Source organism: Epinephelus moara, chromosome 21 (genome assembly GCF_006386435.1).
Source record: "Epinephelus moara isolate mb chromosome 21, YSFRI_EMoa_1.0, whole genome shotgun sequence".
Classification (NCBI taxonomy): Eukaryota; Metazoa; Chordata; class Actinopteri; order Perciformes; family Serranidae; genus Epinephelus; species Epinephelus moara.
This window is the reverse complement of record NC_065526.1, coordinates 35,892,202-35,915,266: the sequence shown is the minus strand read 5'-3', so window position 1 is coordinate 35,915,266 and position 23,065 is coordinate 35,892,202. Positions and strand designations below refer to the sequence as shown.

The 23,065-nt window shown below is 40.1% G+C and overlaps 1 protein-coding gene across 2 annotated transcripts in view; it reads right to left on the bottom strand.

The window, feature by feature from the left end:
* map4l (microtubule associated protein 4 like) overlaps nt 1-23,065 on the bottom strand; it is a 148,318-nt gene that overhangs the window by 69,606 nt on the left and 55,647 nt on the right. For both annotated transcript variants that reach the window (XM_050033787.1, XM_050033786.1), the window contains exons 3-6: nt 20,122-20,208; nt 18,319-18,396; nt 16,073-16,312; nt 7,274-8,596 (exon numbers count right to left, since the gene is read on the bottom strand). In XM_050033787.1, coding sequence (XP_049889744.1) covers nt 7,274-8,596; nt 16,073-16,312; nt 18,319-18,396; nt 20,122-20,208 — 1,728 coding nt within the window. The remainder of the gene's footprint in view (nt 1-7,273; nt 8,597-16,072; nt 16,313-18,318; nt 18,397-20,121; nt 20,209-23,065) is intronic.

Here is a 23,065-nt window from a genome sequence, read left to right as displayed (position 1 = left end):
ATGCCAACATTGTATTCTGGTGACTGGGCTGTTTCCTCACAAAACTAAGTCAGATATCATATAGATGTAGAAAAAAATACAAATGTTTACATGGAAGACATTACATGGGCATTGCTAAATACTGGATTCAAATTTGGAAACATTATTAATCCGGGGGCCGGTCTGTCTCATGCTCCTTAGCACCCTTTATTTGCCACCTGAAGCCATTTCCACACTGGGGATCAATAAAAGCGTATCTTAATTTTAATCTTTTTGATGAGCTCCAGCTCCAGCAGTTTGTGATCGGAGCTGCAGTTCTCCCTGCAGACACCTGATGGAGCCAACGAGCAGGGCTGAGACTCAACAACCCCCAAGCACTTTACAACCAACACATACCAAAACATGATTATCTATCTGCAACGTTAGACAGCCAACCACAACATACGTTTGTCCCCAGAGATTATCTCAATTTATAGTATTCACTTTGATTCAATGTCACTGGCTCAGTCTCAAGGACAAAACCGGGTCATCACATCGCGTGTGTTTGGATTCCACTCACTGGCAAAAGATGGTTACTCCTTTGCTTTGCCTACAGAAGAATGCTTTCTCTGTCTCTCTCTCTCTCACACACAAACACACACAGAGGCTTCTACATATACATAGACCCAGGTTTGACAACACATTTTTCTTCCCATTTTACAGGCCACACACACATACGGCTGCATGGTAAAAAGCGAGGGTGTCCTTGGCTTATGTAAGGGTGAAATAGTCCCAGACATCAATATTGTATGTGAGAGAAGATAGGGGGATGTGAAAGCAGAAAGCAGGTTTATAAATAGAGACACAAAGAAAGAAGAAAGAAATAGACACAGGTAGAATAATAAAGTGACCGAGCAGATGTCTACCAAACCTTAAGGAAGCAGTCAGCTGTCAATAACACTATTAGAGCCCGTCCACTGATTTCCACTCACACTGCGCCACAACAGAAGCACTACACCTGCACTGTTTGGGCCAGATCTTACAAGTGACCTCAAATGTTTACTATGAAGGGACAAAGTATGGTAATTTAAAATGAAAACTTTGAGAAACTACCCAGTTCAAATGTTTTCACCCCATTTAATATGAATCATTGTTGTTATGAGCATCATAATTATGGGTTAGAATGGTCTTGCTACCCTGACTTGTAGTTTTAGAACGCTGTTATCAGCTCGTCACATGGCTGGTTTTTAGCAACCTGGCATCAGTTTAGATTTTAGCCAGACAAAAACTTGGTGGGTATTTTAATAGCTCAAGTATTAAGCTATTTCCATTAATAATTTCTTGAATTGTAGATAAGGCAGCATTTAGGTAATATCAATGATAGGAAATCAGATTTAACAAATAATTATTCAGCAGTTAACTGTCAAATAAAAAAATCATGATGAAACATCATTAAATATCTATGTTGAAAATCACAGGTGAAAAAAAGTTGTTTCTAAAGGTGGTGCTACACATCTGACACAAATTCAGACTTCCATAGCAAAATGGAATGGTGTGTTAATTGTTTGTGATATATTTGGAATGAACTGAAGAACAGGATAGATATTGTTAACACTGAAAGCAGAATTCCACATTAATTCAATTTTCAACAACAAATTGTTACAATTTTTAGAAGTGCTGTGCAGAATCACTATAAGCAGCAAGTTTAAAAGGTTATTAGTATTAGAAAGAACCACAAACTTAGTAATTACCACTTTATGGGCTAATGAATATCTAAAGCCCAATTTATACTGGACCAGAATGTCCGTTTGAAAAATAACACAATAGATTGTGTTAATAACCTCCATTTTTCAAACCACATGAAGTTTGTGCGATTGTGCTATAGCAGCACCAGATCTCAGTCAAGTGCAGCGCTGAGGGAGGACCAGCTACAGAGCAACATATTCACCCTGGGACAACTTAGTGCTGACTGAATACACAAAGTAGACAGCCCTGGTGGTGCAGTTCTCTGCAGCAGAGACAGCCTTTCAACAAACACAAAGACACACAGACTTAAAGCTATGAGGTGAATGAAAAGCCGCAGAGTTTCTCTAAAGATTTACCATAATTTCTGCTTATTGAGACGGATGAGACATGTCCTCTTTGTGGCATCTAAAGGTGCACTTGCTATTGGAACATAGTGCTCATCTGTCAGGTATACAACACCCGTCATATCCCTGAACTGACAATAGTCCAACATCAATTCATGTTGTGTGAAGTATAACAACTATTTTCCAAACAATAACATCTGGCTGACACTGGGGGGCATGCCATGTTAAAAACAGCTCAAAAACATAATGACAATGATACAATTCATTCATAACTTCATTCATTTGCAGCTTTTACTGGGTGGAAAGTCATAGTGATACAATGCCAATGCCTCAGCTGTCACTAATGCTGATCCGTATCGACCATAACAAGGACTGTTATAAAGGCCCGTGTGATGTGCTACATAGATCGCACATTGAAAAGCTTTATATCCACATATTCCTTACATACAGCTTCATCTAGCGGAGTAGGTCATGCTCATTTCCATTTATTAAGTGTCTAGTTTTTAATCTAAGGACTAAATTGGAGTCAAAACATTCTACAGAAGCTAAAACTAGTCTAGTGTCACCTCTCCAAAAGACCCTAATAGACCAACAGACAGCGCAGACAAAACAGGAAAAGCGTATATGATAACAGTATCAGTGTCCCAGTAAGCCATGTCAGTGAGTTAGCATGTACAATATCAAGACCATGGAACTGGCTCACCTAAATGGAATGGAGCTACCATTAATGGTAATGATTCCACTTTTGCATTTTCTGCTTTGACAAGCCAAAATGTTAGGAGAGCAACTCCAACTATTGATGTCAGTGTAACACATTTGTCCTGTTATCTTAAGATAATTCAAACATTCACTTGTCTACATGTCATCAAATTTGGAATGTATATCCAAATATTCCTGCAGTATTGTCAAAGAAATTGGCACAAAATAAACTTAATAGTGTAGCACATATTAAATATTTAAAAATAAAATATAAACTCCCAGTCACCAATACATACTGTAAATGACACCAACATTCAGCATGTCCTCCATTTTTTAAATGTACAACATTACTCATCTCTCTGCTGCAACATGCTGACATCCATTGCCCTCGAGCATAATTAAATGGCCTCAAGTGCTAAAAGGCAGCATAAGGCCTTGGAATGATTCTAAAACAACCACCACACATCGGTGCACCTTTGTTCCAAGCTACCTGAGGTGCCTCAATTCCAGTATACTGGCCAGCCAGTCTACATCATTTTTTTAATGCCAGCAGATTAAAGGAATACTTCACCCCCAAATAATCATTTGCGTACCAATGACTCATCCTGTTGCACACGGAATTCTTGAAGAAAACTTTGTCTTTCTCACATGCCACCATAGTCAACAAAGAAATGAAAAAATGGAGAACATTTTTGATGAATTGAAGTCATAGGGATCCACATTTAATAACAACAAAACTATATACTATAAATTCAACTATCACAAAACTCATGCAGTATACCCCAGGTCTCATTAATCCAGCTGTATCCACAGTATTTCCTTAACAAACAGTCCTCTCTGACAGGGAATTGAAACGAAAGTGAAATTTATCGATGTTCTTTTCAAAGCCAGACTCCATTGACAAAATGAGTAATTCATTCAGGAGCTGCTTGCCTACCGCTGCCTTAGTCAATTAGTTTGTTTGTGTTATTGTGTGACTTTGGCACATTTTGTGTTTGCAATAGTTTTGTTTTTGCTAAACCTCTGCCCCCTTTTATTCAATTTCATCAAGAATTTTCTCTGTGTTTGGATTCTTCGTTCACCAGAGGTATGTGAGAAAAACAAAGTTTTAGTCACAAATCCAGTGTAATACGAGGTGAGTAATTAACACAGGTGGGAATAAGGTAAACATGTAAGTCCTATGCAAGTCTCAAGTCTTAACCTTTAAGTCTCAAGCAAGTCCAAAGCTATTGTGATGAGAATCAAGCAAGTCAAGTCAAGACCCTGCTGTAATTCAAGCTAGGGAAGTCAAGTCATTGCTCATGTCAAGCAGGTCATAAGTCAAATTCTGATGATCTGATCAAACGTTAGCTACAACGCTAACATCTGAACAGCCAATAAACTAATAAGTTAGCTAAAAAGACCTTTCTTTGCAAGTTTGTAGTGATGAATGAAGTTGGATGTTGTGGTGTCATGTCAGATTTTTGAGCTGCAGACACTGCATACCACTGTTCACTTCTCACTACTGTCACTGACAACACAATAGTTGAATCCAAATTTTATTATATCTGGACTAGCCCCCAACATGACAGGCACCTTATGCTATGGCCTCTACTGGTCTGCTGTGTCCTACAGGTTGTCAGGTTTGTGCACATTTTACTGGGAACCAACCAACCAATCATGTTTCAAAAACAAAACTTTACAATATCCAGACAATGCAAATATTTAACTAAGCAAGGTCAGGTCTTTTCAAGTCATCTGTCTCAAGTCTAAGTTAAGTCTCAGGTCATGAGTACCAAATCACAGTCAAGTCGAGTCTTTTATCAATGTTAGTCATGCAAGTCTCAAGTCTTTAGACTTGTGACTCAAGTCTGACTCGAGTCAAGTCATAAGACTCGAGTCCCCGTATCTGGTACTTATTATACAAATTATACAAATGGTCATTTGGGGGATAAAGTATTCCTTTAAAAATAAACCTACAGTTTGCATGCAGTTTGTACAAGGAGGAAGATAATGTGATGATTTTTGTTCTGCTATGCTAATGACAACTCAAATTAAGACAGGATGCCCTTTGATAGTAAAGCAACATTAGACAGTGGCAACAACTCTTCAGTTGTCTTTTAAACAAAAGCCTTGTCCTGACCTGTGCATGATTTCACACTATTTAACTTAAACAACTATTCATCACAAAATCATAGAATTACCATTGTGGGGTCAGGGATGTCCAACATCCCCAACAAAGTTGAGAATAAAATACACAAACTGGAAAAAAAGAAACTTGTCTTACCTGTTGTACAAGGTCACATGATTGGTGGCATTATGAAACAGACAAAAGGAAGGGGGAGAGAAAGAAAAGATAATGTTCAACCAGTTTACGATCAGCTTCAGTGCATTAAAGACACTTTATCAACATCAATTCAAACAATGCCTCAGCATTACAACTTCTGAGACAACATGTAAATCATGATTGTGCTTCAAAAATCTAGTTAGAATTTCTGGAAGTTACAGGGTGTTTAAGAGATTCTACTATGTCAGAAAAAAAGGCCTACAGTGTCATACATTGGAAATTAGAGCTACTGGGTCAGATTGAATTAATCTTTTAAGAGCAGTCAACACATTTCACCAACAGTTTTGAGTATTGGGTTGGGTTTTAGTAGTGACAAAAGGCTGACGGGAAACATCGAGAGAATCACACTGGGAAATAAAAGCTTCACTCAGCAGACTGTGGGATGCCACCAGAGACAGTACTCAGGAGTGAAACTCAGCATTATCAGGACGAAGAAGCATTAGGTCTTCTCAGGGTTTACCCCAGTGTACAAGAGGTCAGGCAGGCCAAAAGGGTAGACATTAGACAGCTAGATACTACATGGCTGCTACACTCATGGGGATGGTCAGCTATAGCTGTTGCAGTTATGTCTTACACCTAACCTGTTTAGACTTGTTAAGAGTCTGCAGTTCAGTGTGTTGTAATATCAACTGGGGGAAACCCTGATATCTGAAGGTGATTTTATTTGTCATTTAGGATAACATATCATACAAGCAGATTCTAACCTGGATGATGTTTTGACCAGGAACAAAACCTGTAAATTGCTCTGGATCTTTGCATTGCAGGATCAAGGACACAAGTGGTTAAAAATTAATCTAATTTTTAGATTACTGTTACTATGAGTTTGAAGGTTTATTTTTAACCTTGAAAATATACTTAGTGGCTACGGTAATAGCTACACCTGTACAATCTAATGCAATCCAATACAACAATTCTGCAGATTTGCCAGGTCATAGCTGGTGATGGTGTTGTAATGGACTGCAATGTATTCAGATGTGTTTGTAGTATTCTGCCCTTTAATCATGGATTAATCATGGAACTATAGTCACAGGTGGTAGTATATTGGCGGGGGACAATATCTAGCAAGGGGAAAGAGATTTTTTTTTTGTCAAACTATAACTCTTGACAAATGGGTTAAAATCCTTTATAGTTAAGAGCTGACATGACAGCTGACTGGAGTGTTTCTGAAATATTAGCTTACTCTCATCTGGTCTTTAGCGGATAGCATGTGTCAGATTTGCTGCCTAAAGCTGAATGTCCCACGGTCTCTTTCAATAAGGATTTCTGCCTCTACAGAAAAATCATCTTCGAGGCTCTAAATGTGGTTACATACATTATAATCATATGCATTAGCAACACAAAATATAGACACAATAAACATAAAAACTGGATAAGACTGGATGTGCCAACCAACCTCATCCATGTTTTACATTACTGGCAAACCAATTCACTTTTCTTAATCACACCCAAGTATACTTTTAACTTATCCACCACTGCAATAACTTTGTTCAATACATCTGATTAACTAGTGCAACTATAACTTTCTGGACTATGAAGCTGAAAGGCATTAGCAAACTAGCTTTGCCATGCAAGGACCCAGGTCATGTGTGTTTCTACAGACAGAGAGGAGATAGTGGGAGATTACACAGGCAGCTGACAATCAGACAAAACAGGAGACAGTTGAGCAAGCAAGGATAGTAGAGCTATCAGAAGCAGCAGGTCAAGTGATAAAATTGTTATGATCATGATAACAGATACACAGAGGCAGGCAGAGGGGAATCAAATCAGACAACTTTGCAGATTACTGTTGCAGTTTTGTTAATATAGGGCCCGACCAGCACAACACATTTGTGTCCCATACTCATGCTAACAGTTCAGAGGGGGGATTTATCTGGACACAAATGTTTCTCTGGTATATTTTTTAGATAAAAACATATTTCTTAGAGATTTTTAAAAGTGACAAAGAGCAGATTTGTGTGTAGATGTATTGTAGATATGAAACAGATTCAAACTTGAGCTGCTCTACATTTATGTGTCGGGCCCTGGTTACAAATACATAAAAGAAAGGATCAAGCACCAAGCAGGCCTGGTACTCAATCCACAGACAAAGAGCCATGCATACAGGAAGACATACAGTAACTACTTCCTGCTATCCTAGCCTACAATCACTTTGTTCAAATTTGCCCAGTGTTATTCATAATCTTCCCTGTAGTTCACCAACCTTCCAGTGGGGGGAGCTGTGGCGACGAGGACTCCTGGTGCTCTGAGTGTGCAGGGAGAGAAGGAGGGGCTGCGGGGGTGATGGATGGAGGGGGGGTGGCTGTTGCTGGGCTAAGGGGCGTGGCTATACTTTTCAGGGGGGTGTCTGATGATGATGTGGGAGTGGCTTCGTTCTTACAGGGAGAAGCTGAGGAACTAAGGGTTTTGGCTAAGGTGGTGGTGGACGCTGCTGTTCCAGGAGCGGCTGCAGTCGTACTGGGTGTGGCTGTGGAGGATATGAGCGTGGCTGAGGGGACGAAAGGCTTGGCATCGGCGTTGAGGGCTGAACCAACTGCAGTTGTTGGTGGGCGTGTGTATGTGGCAACTAAGGGTGATGCGATGGTGGACAAAGTGGAAGTAGGAGGAAGGCCTGGAGTGCTCTGGGAGGGGTTCAAAACAGAAGTGGGTTGTGAAACAGGGGTGACAGTTTCTGTCGGGGTAGATCTAGTCAGGGGAGCCGTAGCAAGAGAGGGAGTGTTGGTGATAGGGGTGGTGGTCTGTGAGTCGGGAGTGGAGCCGGGAGGGGTCTGAAGGACTGAATCCAGGAAGGAGAAGGTCTGGGAGACTGGGCTCAGATTGTCCCCTGTCATCAGTGCTAGACTACCATCAACATCCCCAGCTAAACTACTCTTGTTGGCAACACCAGCCGTTGCACTTATGTTAGATTCAGGTTTGCTGGTAGAAACTTTCTCTTCATTTGCTTTTTGACCATCTTTAGCAGATAAAGGGAAATCATCTACACACATCGGCTCGTAAGAGCGTGGAGATGAATCTGTTACAAGGCTAGCATGGGAACTATTGATGAAACTTGTGGGAATTTGTGCAGGGGCAGAGGGTAAGACAGGGCTGGGGTTGGAGTCTGGAGCTTTGGAGTCAGAGGGACCAGAGTTAGCAGTTGTGACCTGTGTGGGAGAGATGGGCTGCTGGGGCACTCCCCACTCCTCTGGAAGTCTTGCCCGACTCTTAGTCTTCCTGCCTTTCACTCTACCCCCTCCTCCACTCTCTCTGATCTCCCACTCCCAGTTCTCCTCCTCATCTTCGTCCTCCTCCGCATCCAGACCGCCCTTATCCTGCATCCCTTGCTTGTCTGATTGGCCGATGTTATTCTGCTGGCTATCCAAGAAGTCGTAGACCTGGTCGTGGCCCTTCCTCTTCTTCTTCCGCCGTCTCTGCTGTTGCTTGCCAGCCTCGCCCCCCGGCCCCACTCTCTCAGGGCTGAGGGGTTCGGAGGCGGAGGACGTGGGAGAGCTGTCGTCCATTGAGCCACTGGGAGAGAGGACGGGAGCTGCCGAGGGGGGGAGGGTTTTTATAAGAGGAGGAACCAATCACATACTGTGTCAGAGAATCACCTGCCAAAAACCATCAGATTGTGGTTACCATAGGTGGTTTTCACTGCTACTTCTCTAACCTGTTCACTGTTTCATGGCAGAAAATGGGTGTAATGGCTGGTCTTGTCAAAGATGTGAGGTCCATACCAGTTGAAGTGGTATTTCATAGCAGGGGAGCTTGTAGAATTATCAATAACTGAAGATGGATTTTTGTTTTTTGTAGGGATAGACTAATGCAGAATTAGCTGATCCCTCTTACACAGTGTCAGACAAACTCATGGATACCATTTTTTATGTTCTTGCATGTAGTTCGTAGGCATGTCGAATAGGTTATAGTAAGGACAACAGTGGGGGACTTGGAACCAGACTACTCCTAGTGAAAGTGTCAGTATTTGTAAAGAGTGTGTTTAATGCAGTCTCTTGGATTTTTTGACATATAAACATGAGGTAGTTGGAAATTTGAGATTTCCTTATTTTTCCACAGAATGTCCACATCAAAGTCATATGAAGCCTATTGTGGCTCCAGAGAGAGCTGCGTGAAATATGATAAAAGTTCTCAAGCGACGTCACTTGAGTCAACATCGGTTTGGTCTGAACACCTCAAATTTGAAAATGAGAAAAAATTGTAGGTGTGGAGACTGTAGTAATTTTACCAGACCTCTGTAGCACGCTTCTCATCTCTGCAGGAAGCTAGCAACTTGAGGCAACGTTAGCCGTGAGTAGCGTCACAGACCCAAATCTCAACTTGCATTATTGGTAATGGAAATGCCAGGTTTTGACAAGGACAGCGAATGTGTGAAATAAAAAAGAAAATATCTCTGGCTCTGCAATGATTTCTGTCTCTTTTTTTTTTCTTTTTTTTTTAAAAACCTGACCATCATATGTCAGTCAGTGTTACAGGAGTACAATGCTAAAGCTGAGGAGTACTATTTTAAGGGAGCTTCTTTGATCCAATAGATGACCATTAATTAATCAAAGGTACGTAAAACTCCCACACATGGTACCTTTGTTTTGCTTATAGAGATAGGCTTCTATGAGTTTGTCTGACTCTGTGTAACTGGGAAAATTTTCATTCATTAGTCATCAGTACAATCACAGAAAGGCAGAAAGGCAAGTTCTGTGTAAGCTCTTAATACATACATAATGTCTACCCATTTTCATTCCCAGGTCATTAAATACTGATTCTTTGTCGTCGTCGTTAATGTTATGAAACGATCAAATTTAGGTTCAAGCAACAAAACTACGGGGTTGAGTTTAGAAAAAAGATTATGTTCTGGCTTAAAAGTTTTTTTTTTTTACATAATGTGAAGATACATAAATACGTCATGTGAGTAACAGTGTGCGACAACCATACACAAAGTACATAACGTTACATTGAAACAACACTGACTTCTGCTTTTACATGGGACATAGGTAATTATACGTTAAAACAAGACTGACTTTTGGTTTCTCATGGGCCAAAAATTGTAGTCACCTGCGTGAAAGTTTTGTTTGGCCCATCCACCTCCCCTCCTGCCCTGTATGGTCGGTATTTGACGCCCTGGTAATTAGAAAAGGCTGACGATGCATGCCAATTACCTGACTACCTAAAGCCGCGGCTTAGAAATTACAACAGATGGGGCAAAGTCACTAGTGTGATGTTCTGCTTGTGCAGAATATATGCAAGGTGTAAAGTGTCTTCCCTGGATGTTAACAGCCATAGTAACCACAGTCTAACTGCTTTTAGGCTCCTTTTGGCAAAACCTTTAAAACACTTTCATAAAATATGATGTATGTGATGGTGCCTACTTTTATAAATACATTCAAACTGTAATTTACTCACCTGTTAAAGACTTTCTATGTTTCGGTAAAGGCTACCTTGATTGAATGTGCATGATCAGTTGACATAAAGAAAGATACTTGCAGGTGCTTTTTAACAGCAAAATATTGGTTCAGCACTAAGCAGCGGGTGAGAAGAATTTGCTTTATCTGCTTGGTAGTGTTTCATCTCTGCCAGCGTGAAACTGCTTTGAATTAACTGTAAATGTACATGTCACTTGAAACAGTGTTTTCATTCAGATTTGCCAAATTGTTTGAACTTTCTAGGACCAAAGCTCACACACTGTATCTACATTTTACATCTTTAGAAGAGGCCTCACACAGGTTTAAGATCCTCACTTTTGGATATCATTCAATCATTCTATATTAATACCAATCAATACCATATAATAGGAGGAAATAAATATTGAAAGATCCATTGGCATCATATTGCACATTGTAAATGAATGGAGTCTGGAGTGGAGTGTGTTTTAAGATAGCACTTTTCAGTGAAACAATTAATTAATTGTGTGATTCTCTTTTTTTTGATAAATAAGTTTGATTCACCTCTTTTTAACATCATCATCATCATCATCATCATCATGTCCCCAGGGGCAGAGCTGGTCTTGTGTAGGAAGCAGGCACACAAAACAGCAAAACAAACACACTGGGAGCAACAGAACTCTGAAGCAAGTTAAAGTGGAAAAAGACAACTTTTCAACCTTTTCCCCCCTCGTGTTTCCAAGTGGTATTGCTGTTGGCATCACTGGCATAAAGGTAAGCATTTACCAAACAGAGTTTCCACAGTTACTTCGGTTGTTTCAGGGGATAGTAACTGTAAAAAAGGACACTGACCTGTCAGGCTGGGTTCAATTAAATATTTACAAATGATGTTAAGGTTTGGGTCTGGTTCAGCCTATGGCCTGAACTACTGTCTGACGGACGTTAATAAACTATGTCACTGCTTAACCTTACCACAAAGATCGGTATACTTGCTAAGGGCATTCTGGCCTTTCCAGCTAACAGCAGTAGCAAACAGAACTTAAGCGTTGGTGAGAGACCAATCAAACAGAAGAGGACAGCGCTGAAGCCATCCTCGGTGGATGCTATTACCTTCCTCTGCAATAACTCCTAATGAACCACAATGGATGGATTATGTAAATAATTCAGAGTTTGTGGGGATGGTGACTTGACATATGCCAATAGTAAGACTAATTTCTGTTATTAAGAAATGCAGATGACATTGCGTATCCAATGTGGGTGTGATGTGTGTGTTAAAAAAATCTACCTATATAAGCCAATATAAAACAATGCCTTTTGACGGTCATTTACAAAGTGCTACATGTGTAATCAGGGTATACAAGCAAGCTGAAACCATGGTAACAACAATAGCGTGACAGGGACAAAGTCAGTGCTTCAGTAAAGTTACATTAACTACATTGGGTTCCGGTCGGGTTCAGACTTTTAAGAGGGAACCAATCTAGTTGCACATGGTGTCATTATTCTGTTGCCATCACATTGTGCAATCAACATTTACTTCATTATGATAACTCAAAGCAAAAGAAAACTTGTCTATTTCCACTTTACCAAGGTAAATGAGTCAGGCACATTTTGAATACGCGTTAGCATGCATGAAAATAATTGCATGCATGTCTGAAGACTTCTGGTGATAAATGGATCATTGTCTTACATGCAGAAACACTAAAATGATCCCAAATGCACCATTAAAATATGGAATGTGTTACACAATCACAACACCATGACAAACTATGCACATGCAAGCTTTAAGAAACAACAGAAGAAATGCAGCTTGCACTAAAATGATCCCTTCATTTGTCTGTTCCCACTATCTTCTCTTGTTTGGAAAGGAAGTCATCACAGTTGGGTATGGTTTTTCCTCTGAAGAAATATTTCTCAATTATTTCTGACAAGCACTTCATCAGCTCAGGGAAAATGAGAGAGAGAAAGATGAACAGACAGATAGAAACAGACAGATAGAGGGATAGACCATATAAATAAAACTCTCTGACCTATACACCCCTCTCAGTCTGCTCATCACGTCCTCTTCCTGTCTAAATTATTATTCCTCTATCTCAGTTTTCATCCTCCCATCTCCGCAATCTGTCTTACATCACAGGATGTTAATGTGAATCCAGACAAAGGTGTGTTCCCCTCTAAATCTGGCACCTTTCCCTTTATTTCTAAATTGATTGATTGAATTGAAGTTGCTATTTTCTCCAGCTGGCCTCCAATGCTTGCCCAGCTATAAACAGCTCGAGGACGAGGTGAGGCCGGGGCATTATCATCTATATTTAATGTGATAAGGAATTTAATGGGAGTACGTCTTAATCTAGTGTCTGGCAAACTGCCACGGGAAACATTAATGTTGGAGCACTGGCTGCCTCAAACACACTGCCTATGCAAAAGCGCTGTGTGTGGGAGTTAGGGGGGTTTCATCTCACTGAATCCCACTGGCACCTGCACAGACAGAGGAGCAGGTTTGTAAAGGACTTCACGTTTCAAGCACAGAAGCACAGTTTGAGAAGAGGCGACACAGACAGAGTAGAAGGCTGGTTGGTGAATGTATGGTCAGTATCCTGCACAAGATTTATTTCTCCCCTATTGTATAAGTCTTAGACAAATAGAGCACAGACTGAGCTAAAGGTTTTCTTTTTTTTGCTTCATTAGATACCCAGTGATGTGAGACAGAAAGAAGCAGAAAGACATGACTTGCCATGACTCTGAATGGTTCTTTCTGCCTGCCAACAGGAACGAACTACAAAAGCTTAAGAAAGCTATTAAGAGAAAGACATCAGAGAAAATACACAGCCATTAAGACAGCTATGTCTTTCTTGTAACACCTCTTTGGATTGTTTAATGCTAAATGTCCCTGTCAGTGGTGTAGATGTCAGAGGACTTTGCCTGAGATTGCTCTTATGATGTGCAAAAGCAACTGACAATGGCAAAGGACTTCAATATCTGTGGCATTACATTACTGTTGGGATGAGTGTCAGAGATTTTTTTCATGGCTTTTTTTCTGGTATTGTGCATGCTGGCTCGATTTATTATGTTGTTATTAGTAACACCTATAGTCCCTCATTCTGGATATTATACTGCTAATAACTAATAACATCCTCAACAGGTTCCATGCAAAACCATCGGCCACCTTTCAGTGATTTGCATCATATAAAATCCAGGGCTCTTACAGGAGCTTATCTATGTTCCCAGAGTCCGAAGTTCCAGAGTCCTAAGTTCCCAAGGTTCTATGTTCCATGGGTCCTATGGTCCCAAAGTCCAATGTTCCCAGAGTCCTAAATTCTCAAGGTCCTATGGTCCCGTGGTCCTAAGTTCCTAGAGTCCTATGTTCTCAACTAGCCTGACCCTAGACCTCTTTCCTAATCCTAACCTCTTTGGAAATGTTTATCGTCAACTGCTATCTATTGCCTAACCCTGAAATGTTTGATATTATTTTTCTCCTTTTTCATCTTTGTTTTTCTCCCTCTCTTTTGATTGGTTAATTAATTGGCTGACTTGTATTTTTTTTTTAAAATTTGGGAATTAAATATGTTGGGAGTTCTCCAAACAAAAAGTGACTATTGATGCAACCTGGTATGTATGATATGAGTATGTATTATCAAGGGTGAGTCCAGTGCTATTTCATGACTCTCAGAGTTATGATTATTATAGCCCCCAAACCTAACCCTAGCCCATGTCATATTAAATGAATACAGAACTAGGGGAAAATGTTTTCGTGTTCCTATTAGGTGCTATACAGAGATGGAGAACATAGGACCCTGGGACGTAGAACCTTTTGTCATGTTCCCAGTATGTGCCGTATAAATCTGTGGAACATAGGACCCTGGCAACATAGGATTGACCCTGCTCTGACAGATAGCTGGAGCTAGCAGCTAACAGCTAATTCTGCACTCTGAGCTAGCTAAGTAGTATCCTTCTTGAGATGAAGAGCATTTCTTCCTCATTACTTGTGTGTTTTGTGCCATTCAAGGCACAAAACCAAATTTCAAGATCTATTTATATGCTCTGCATTGCACTAATATGGACCAATTCCTGTGGTAACAGGTTAAAGATTGCATACTTTACATAACATCTGACAAAAAAACCCAAAAGATCTGGAATAGTAACATCAAAGATTGGGTTGCTTATCTGAAGCTTACATTTTACTCTTCATTGTTGTCATCCAAATTATGTAAGAGGGTTGGCACATTTCCAGAATGTCTGCAGGTATTTTGTGTGATGGAGCAGTTAGCTAAGCACAGTACTTTAAAATAGCAGCATGTGGTTACATCACTACACTCTCTTCCCTGAAAATTGAATGGGTTATCTTTGTGGTCAAACAAATACAACTCCAATTTTCATTCTAAAGGCTCAGTGAAATTTGTGGCAGCCATTACAGCAGCCATCTGTCCTCAATTCATCCCTGGTTTCTAGAAGACGTGTTGAAATTTCCTGTAATAAACTAGGATAGTAACTGTTACATAACAGCCAGCCTGTACCGATAGTTGGTTTTAAGCTAGCAGGGCTATCTTTAGTACAACAACAAAACAGAGGAGGGCAGAGCTAAACCCTCAATAAGAGCTTGCTGAATGTTTTATGAAACTGAGATGCTGAGTCACTTTCAAAGTTCAGTTGAGGGTCCTGTGGTTAAAATCTTTATTTCTGCCCCTTTCTCCCATCAGAAGCTTTTATGCTGGGAGGACTAACGACCTGTCTGAGTGTAAAATTATGTTCAGATAATGAAATGACTATTTGCAGCACCACATACATGTCTCCATTACAGAATCTGAAAGGTTGCTTTTGGGCACAGTAACACAGGAAGACTGTTTAATCCTCCTTTGGGTTTATGTTTTTTGTTGTTCCGCAGCAACAAAAGAATTCAGTTAATATTCTGCGGTTAGTCACTCAAGCAGCTATTGATTATTATTAACATTAACAATTCATGATGAGAGGCAACTAAAAATTTTATAAGGAGCACTAAATTGTCTATGGGTTGTTTTTTCTTCTCAGACTGTAGTAACTACAGAAGACATAAAACTACAGATATTCCCGTGATTATCATTAAAAAGGGTCCCATCTGTCTGTTGATCCAGTTTGTCAGTACATAAAGACAATAGCAAAGTGCACAGAGCATAAAGCCATGAGGCAACCAGTGATGTCCGAGCAGAGCTGGAATTGTTCCATCTACAGTGAAAACAATTAGAAAAGGCTGCCCTCTGCTGCTGAAAACATGTGATCAGGCTGTTACTCTTCTGTCCCCACCCTCCTGCTGCGCTGCTACAGGAACCCATGCCAGTGTTCTATAATAATTAGCTTAATATTTAGGATTTTATTAAATCAAATTCAAGATATGACCAGGATTTAGATTTTTCTTTTTCAGCCAACCTTTTTTTAAACTGTGCTCAATCCAACCAGCATCCCTAAAAATATACATGAAAACACCTGCTCACTATTGTAGTATTACGAGTTTCAGTATTCAGCTGAGATGTTGCCTAGAAAAGTTTATGAACCCCAAACCAAACATATACAGTGACTCCCTCCTCTCTCCTCATTCTCCTGACTCCACCGTCCCATGCTGCCACCAGCACACAGTAACACATGCAAACACCCCTCTCTGATACCTGCAGAGTGATCCATAGAGTGGATTTCCGGGCCACCAGAAGAAAACACCTCACTGGTTTTAAATGGACTGCTTCCACTGGTGTTGCTGGTGGTTTTGTTTTCCACACCAAACATGCCCAAATTCTTCTGGGTGTCCATAGCTGAACCCACCCCAGTCTGACCCACAGTGGAGCTCATGCTGGTCTGGAATGGTGGCAGGCTGGACCCAGTAGTTCCTCCCATCCCAGACTGAGAGAAGCCTGATGGAGAGACAGAACACAGAGATACATCACCAACAGACAACTCGCTCTAGAAAGATTGCAACATGGTCTCACTCCCAACTGGTCACGTATTGCTGCTTGGTCAATGGACTACATATGGCACATTAGGTATCCTGGGTTCTTCTGTTGTTAACATTCTGGGATGCCGTGTCAATTTACGCTTGTTAAATGCATTGTAACTTTTCAAAATACACTTTCCTACTGAAAGGACATGTACTGTTTCTGCTTGTTACATGCATAGTCTTTTATTTAAAAGGGATGTAAACGTTACTCTGTAATCTTGGAAGGAAAAATGCAGAAATATTGAAAATACTATCCAAAAATTCACCATTGGCTGAGACATAAGTTATGTGTAGGTATCACTAGGCTATATGTGACATTAGTATAGAGTATTTTTTGTTGTTTATCAGACTATTTCTGCCACCGAAGTAAAGGGTGGAAAAGTAGCCTCGTTAATGACTGATGAGGTCTGTCTGAGCCGTTTAACAGTGTGTGGATTATTTTTCTAATAAAACATTGTCTTTTTTTTCCATAGTTCTCATCACACAGGTGTCTCATGTTATTTTGAGCTGCAGTGATGGAATCACTGCAGACTATAATAACTTTTGCATAAGTTGAAATATTGCTAAAATCATGTGTTTAGTGTGTCAACAATTATTCCGTTTGTTATAAGCTGTGTTTTAAAACCACAGGAAATAGAGCCCTGAAACAATGACATGATTCTACTGACCTATAACTAACTATAAACTACTCTTTTTTACCTGTCACTCCAGACTTTTGTTTAAGTTGGGATGCTTATTTCTTCAGTGATCTGATTGGTCAGAGGTCGGGGTGTTGACAGGCTGTGATCTGATACTCTGAACTTAACCTGCTCCGGAGCAGGTTAGCTGCTCAGCATAAGTAACCACAGTGATTTATCCTGGTAAAAAGAGAACCAGCTTCGTAGTGCTGAAAACCCAGAGCGAACCCTTATGTTACCTTGCTAACAAAAAATCCTGCTTCGTAGTACAGGCCTTGGATCATGACTTCAGGAGAGAAACATTGCTGTTAAGCTTTTCAAATGTATTGTTATGGCACTTTGAGCACCCCAACTGAGTGCCAGCTACTCTAGTTCCATTATTTTGAAAAGAAGGCAGACATCTCTAACTCACACCAAAAGTATCGAGATTGATAAATAGCACTACAGGTAAGATGTAAAATAATTTGGGGTGAACTGTCTCTTTGAGGCACGCACACAACTTTTCATGTTGATCACTTCATAAACTCAGATCTGACTGATGACGTCGCTCTATACCTGTCTATAAAAACTAAAAATGTGGTGCATAGGTTAAAACTGAAATACAGAATAATAAATAAAATAAGTTATTTGTGTGTGTGGAAAGTTTAAAACATGGCTAAAGCTGCGTGAGGGAGTGAAAGTAAGAGAGAGGATTGAGTAATAGTTTAATATTATCATATATCACTTTGTATTGTCATTTTGTTGTCCATAATGATTCATAGAAAATTGTAATAAAAAAATCAGATGTTATATGTGTAAAACATTTTGATTTATCAACATGTGTCATATTGTGATATATATTGATAGTGAGACAGTTTTTGTTCAGGCCCTACAAGCAGACAACAAAAACAAAAAGCTGAGCATGTGTGGTATGAACAGGAGTTTTGGAATAACTGAAAGACAAATAAAGGACTGGCAAAACTAGTGGAGCGTAAACATCCAACAGCAGTGCCGATTAACTACATAGTAGTAGCTTGCAAAATATTCCATAAAGCCAGAGCCAAATTGAAACCATCACCACACCATATCTAACCTCTTTTTTTTTTAAAATTATTCACAGACTTTAACCACTAATTTCAACCAAATGAGTTTCTAATTTTGCTCTTTCAGAATGGTCAGATACACACAGAGAGGAGAGAGAATATGATATCCTATCCTCTGTAGTCAGAGGTCAAAATGGCACAGGAGGTGAAAAAGTAAAGTGGACCTAGAAATGAGTCAGGCATGCTGTTGTCCTTTGTCTTGTTCAGGCTCCATTGATCTGTCTTCCCACCCATCATAGGACCTGAAAAAGGAGAGAGAGAGAGAGAGAGAGAGAGAGAGAGAGAGAGAGAGACAGAAAGAGAGAGAGATGGAAGAGTGACCAGAGGAGGAAAAAGAGGAGAGTGACAGAGGACAGTGGAGGCAGACAGCCAGATACAGAGTCAGAATGTGTGGGAGGAGTGACAAAAAAAGAGGTGCATATTCAGGAGAGATGAGGAGCAGAATGAAATGAGCAGAAATGGACAGAACATAAAAATAAATGCTTAATGTTTGACTTTGGACATTTTGACATGGCACACAGTAGGAAAACCAAAGGTGTTAATAATGAAATGAACAATGGCTGAATTCCATTTGGCTGCTTTAGTTTCAGGGTCCTGGTATACTGCCATAGCTTACTGGACACTTGAATGGAACACAGCCATATTTAAAGTCCGGGAACAGCAAAATCAGTGATTTCTTTCTTAACACATTATACATGTTAAAAAAAAATACATGTTGAATACGTGACAAAATGGGAACTGTGTTATACTGTATTGTGGAGTAAAAATTTTAAACATTTCCGTGTCCAGGAGTTTTGGGGTGGGCCTGAAATCATGGCTCGATGACGCATTGGAACCATCCTGAACATAACTCCTCCCCTACTGTATAAAAACTATGTAACTACTAGCATTAGAGCGATAAGCATCAGTGTTGCTGCTGTGGGTCTGTGCTCTGTGCTAACATTAGTTGTTGTTAGCTGCTGAATGAGCAGCTGCTGCCAAGCTCTCTCATTCTTCTGTTCAGACCGTGTGTGTTGTGCTACCATAGACTGTGTGTACTACTGCTCCTGCTTTAGCTGCTAAAGAGTCTGTTGCTGCGCAGCAGCTCGTACTTTGGCTCAGGGGGTGTGCATGCTTTGTGCTATTGAGTTAGCTGCTAGCAAGAGTCTATCCCTTTGCAGTGGCTTGTTCCTAATCTCAGCTCCCTTAGCAAACACATCCCTAGTGTCCGAGAGCAGAGAATACTGCTCATTTTTTGACAATTTTTAAAGCTTATGTTTTATGCTTGGCAATTGTTTAAATCATTCAAATGTGGCTAAGTGGTTATTATCACATTTTTCTGTGATGTGATGAAATCATTACACATGTTTATTTTTGTTTTACCCGGACTTAAATGTTATTTGTAACATTTCCGGTTTTCCTACTATGACGAGCATGAAAAACAAGACGTATGAGCAAATTTTGGCATCACGACAAAAAGAAAAGAAGAATCTTTGAATAAATGTTGATGGTGACATGCATCCTTCCCCTTCTTTAACGTCTAACACTAAAGACACAGCCTCCACACACTACTACCACTTAACAGGTTTATTCTTTTGTTTGTCATTTTGTTGTGTATATATTGATGTAACAATAGTAGATGGAAACAATAACTGATTCTTTTCAATAATTCTCTAAAAATGGCACGACATTTAATGTTTAATATGTTTGTGTTGAGGATTATGTAAGAAAACATTGCTCATTTTGGTATTCACATAAAGAATGTTGTGGGCACTACAGTTTTCAGTAAACAAATCTAAAAGGTGATCGCTTTTCTGGCCTCACAGGGGTGTGATTACAGTGTTATCTTTGGAGTGACCTACAGGGGGGACTACAGCTCCCATGGGCCCCTGCAACAACAAAACTATACTCAAACTAATATGTAAACTTCTTTTATACTTAAGTGGGAAAACTGTGTGATAAATGACCAGCACGTCCTCCACCCTCACCAGACAGGTAGTCAGAGCTGAAGGCAGGTTGTCCTGGTGGGTCTTGGCGTCCCCCTGATGACATCATTGATGACATCATTCCTGGACCTAAAGGAGATAAAAAAACATTATCAGCCTCATTGCCAATCAGCAAACAGAAACATCAGGTTAGTTATTCTGTCAAGATTTTCATAGCTTGAATTACATACGACACATATTTCCAGCTATGAAAAAACAAAAGACTGAAACCCAGACTTCGGATGAGTGACCTACATATTTCTGACATACACAGACTGCGTCCTACAGCCTTTCTTTTAAAATTCTCCACATAGTCAAACTGAAAACTGCACCTGAATCTGTCACTCTGCTCTGTCAGCTGTTTAACCATCAAACAGGTGCCATGTCCAAAAAACCAGCCTCTGCAGCCTGTTAGTGTGTGTGTTGTGTACATCTTTTGATGGTGAGGCGAGCAGACACAACACATCGCTGAAGGGACTATCACCATGGTTACGCAAGGAGAGGATGACAGCATCTGTGGCTCCCTGGGCAACGCTTGCTGTCTGTGGATGTGTCTTAAAGGATCGATGCATATGTGCCAACCGCTGAGGCACACATACCAAGACACACATAACACACTCACACAGCTCACACATTATTGATAAATACATTTACAAAGTACATGTTTGATATTCCTGTTAAAAGTAGGGGAGGAAGGAGGAGGAGGAGGGGAGTTTCTTAAGTGCTGCTGTATAGTAAAAGAAATCAAAAGGATGATATCACCCATTGACTAAAGTAAAGATTTGCACTGCTGGCTCCATTGAATCCCATTAAGCTGCACAGATATAAAACGTACTATGATCATAAACTATTATCATACCAATAAAATATATTACCAGCTAAATAATACAACTATTTACTACATCAGGGGCCATCACTCGATCAAACTGAGCTAAGCCCTACTTACACTGCTTTACTGGTATCCACTCAATATCCATATCTATGTAAACTAAAACAAGACCTCAGAATTCAATGAACACCTGTCAAGAGAAACTAAACAGCAGGAGCTTCACAAATAAGCTTTCAATGAAAAAAAAAAGCTTTTGTTATGGATTTCATGAGATTACTCTAGTGGCAGTTTAATTGTGTGAGGTGCACTACCATATATTTCATTCTGTTTAATTCATTTTTTTATTAAGCCTTAAACTCCCCTCTCATCCTCTCTCTGAAATGACAGACAGAGGGTACTTGCTGTAGCTCTGAGAGGCTGTCAGCAAATAGTTTGTTGGGCACAGTGAAATTTAGATCTGTGTGGGCACCTGAGGCCCTAAAAAAGAGGGTGGATCACGGGGAGTACCACCAGTTGGTCCAGGAGCTCCACCATGATGATGGCCATTTCAAGCACTGCACTTAAATGCTTCAATGCCTGCTGTTTTCTACTGAGATCATGGTAACTGCTGTTTGTTAAGTCATATAGCTGTGGGTATCCAGTGACCGCTACCACTAGTTTCTCATCCACTGTTTACCAACTACAAACTTGTTGTCGTGACCACCACAGACGGCCAACCTCTCAAACCATCCAATTGGACAATGAGAAAAAAGCGGAGATGACATGTGGCGCTTTTCCTCTCCGAGTTGAAGTTTTGCTCAACTCGAGGGGTTCAGAGCGCTCTGGTAAAAAAGCCAGGTGCCTCAAGCACAGAAATATGAGGCACATAGCAACGCAAAAACAACAAGCAATATGCCTAATTCTCATTAAAAACAATTACAAAAAGCCGCCTCCAGCTGCTTAAATGTGTTCTGTGTGATCTGGGGTGCCAGGTTTCACAGGCAAGTTAAACAGTGAGTTACCTACTTAATGTAAAATGCTGCTTCAAAGGCCACAGTACAGTTCAGTGAATAAACAATGAATACTTACTGTGGTCATATTCAAAGACAATGACCATTGTGCAAAATAGCAGTTAGCAGTTTCAGTACAAAAGAATCCATATCAGACTTCTATCTTAAATCAATAGTGCTGGAAACTTATTGCTAAGACACTGAGATTTGTAAATGGCCTGTGAGGCAGGGGATAACTTAACCTGCTTCCATTTTAGTTTGATGTGGTGATGACAGCATTAATACACAGGGGTGGACATGCTTTGAAAAATGCACATGTAATGATGTTGAGCAGTGGACTGACTGAAAAAAACTGAAACATATTGTTGAAATTACATTTATTTTTCTTAAGACATCTCAGTCTGTTCATCATCTGTTTTGTAAATGGATTAATGTTTGCAGAATGGGCTTGAGCATCTCAAAACTAAAAGCGAGGAAACATTTGAAGGTGTTGTTATGTATAGCTTATTATGCAATGGTTTCGCTGGTCTAGCCCACTTGCTGTCAAATTGGGCTATATGTGGCTCATGAACTAAAACACCCCTGCTCTAAAACATTTATTGGGTCTTTATAGAGCTGCGGTGTGTAAGGCAGCACTGGTGTGTCAGGTTCACTGCAGAGCAGCACTTTCTTAGATCTTAGGGAGTTCTGACGAAAGCAACTCTGAAAATGAAGACGTGCCTGAGACAGCTGATGATGAGAATGTTTTTGTGCTACAGTAGCGTGCTGAGCACAAAGCACACAGCTATGTTGCTCTGACCACAGTACAGTGGTCTGTAATTACTATGCTTATGTTTGGTAAGTGCCATTACAAGCATTTTATGTTTGAGCATTTTACTGTTGAATTTGAGGGAAATCATATTGCATTATAAACAATTTAGAGATGTATTCTGTAACAGCGCTTCATATTTTACAGCCCCATTACATGCTTTGTATGTAAATATTGATAATAATATTCACCATCTTGGAACCCACCAGCTATCGGTCTGACGAAGAAGCCTCTAGGGACAAGGACCGACATTTCGGGCTGATCCAGTGTAGTCAGCAGATATCTGCACATGATGCAGATAAATTCAAAGAAAAGCTTAAG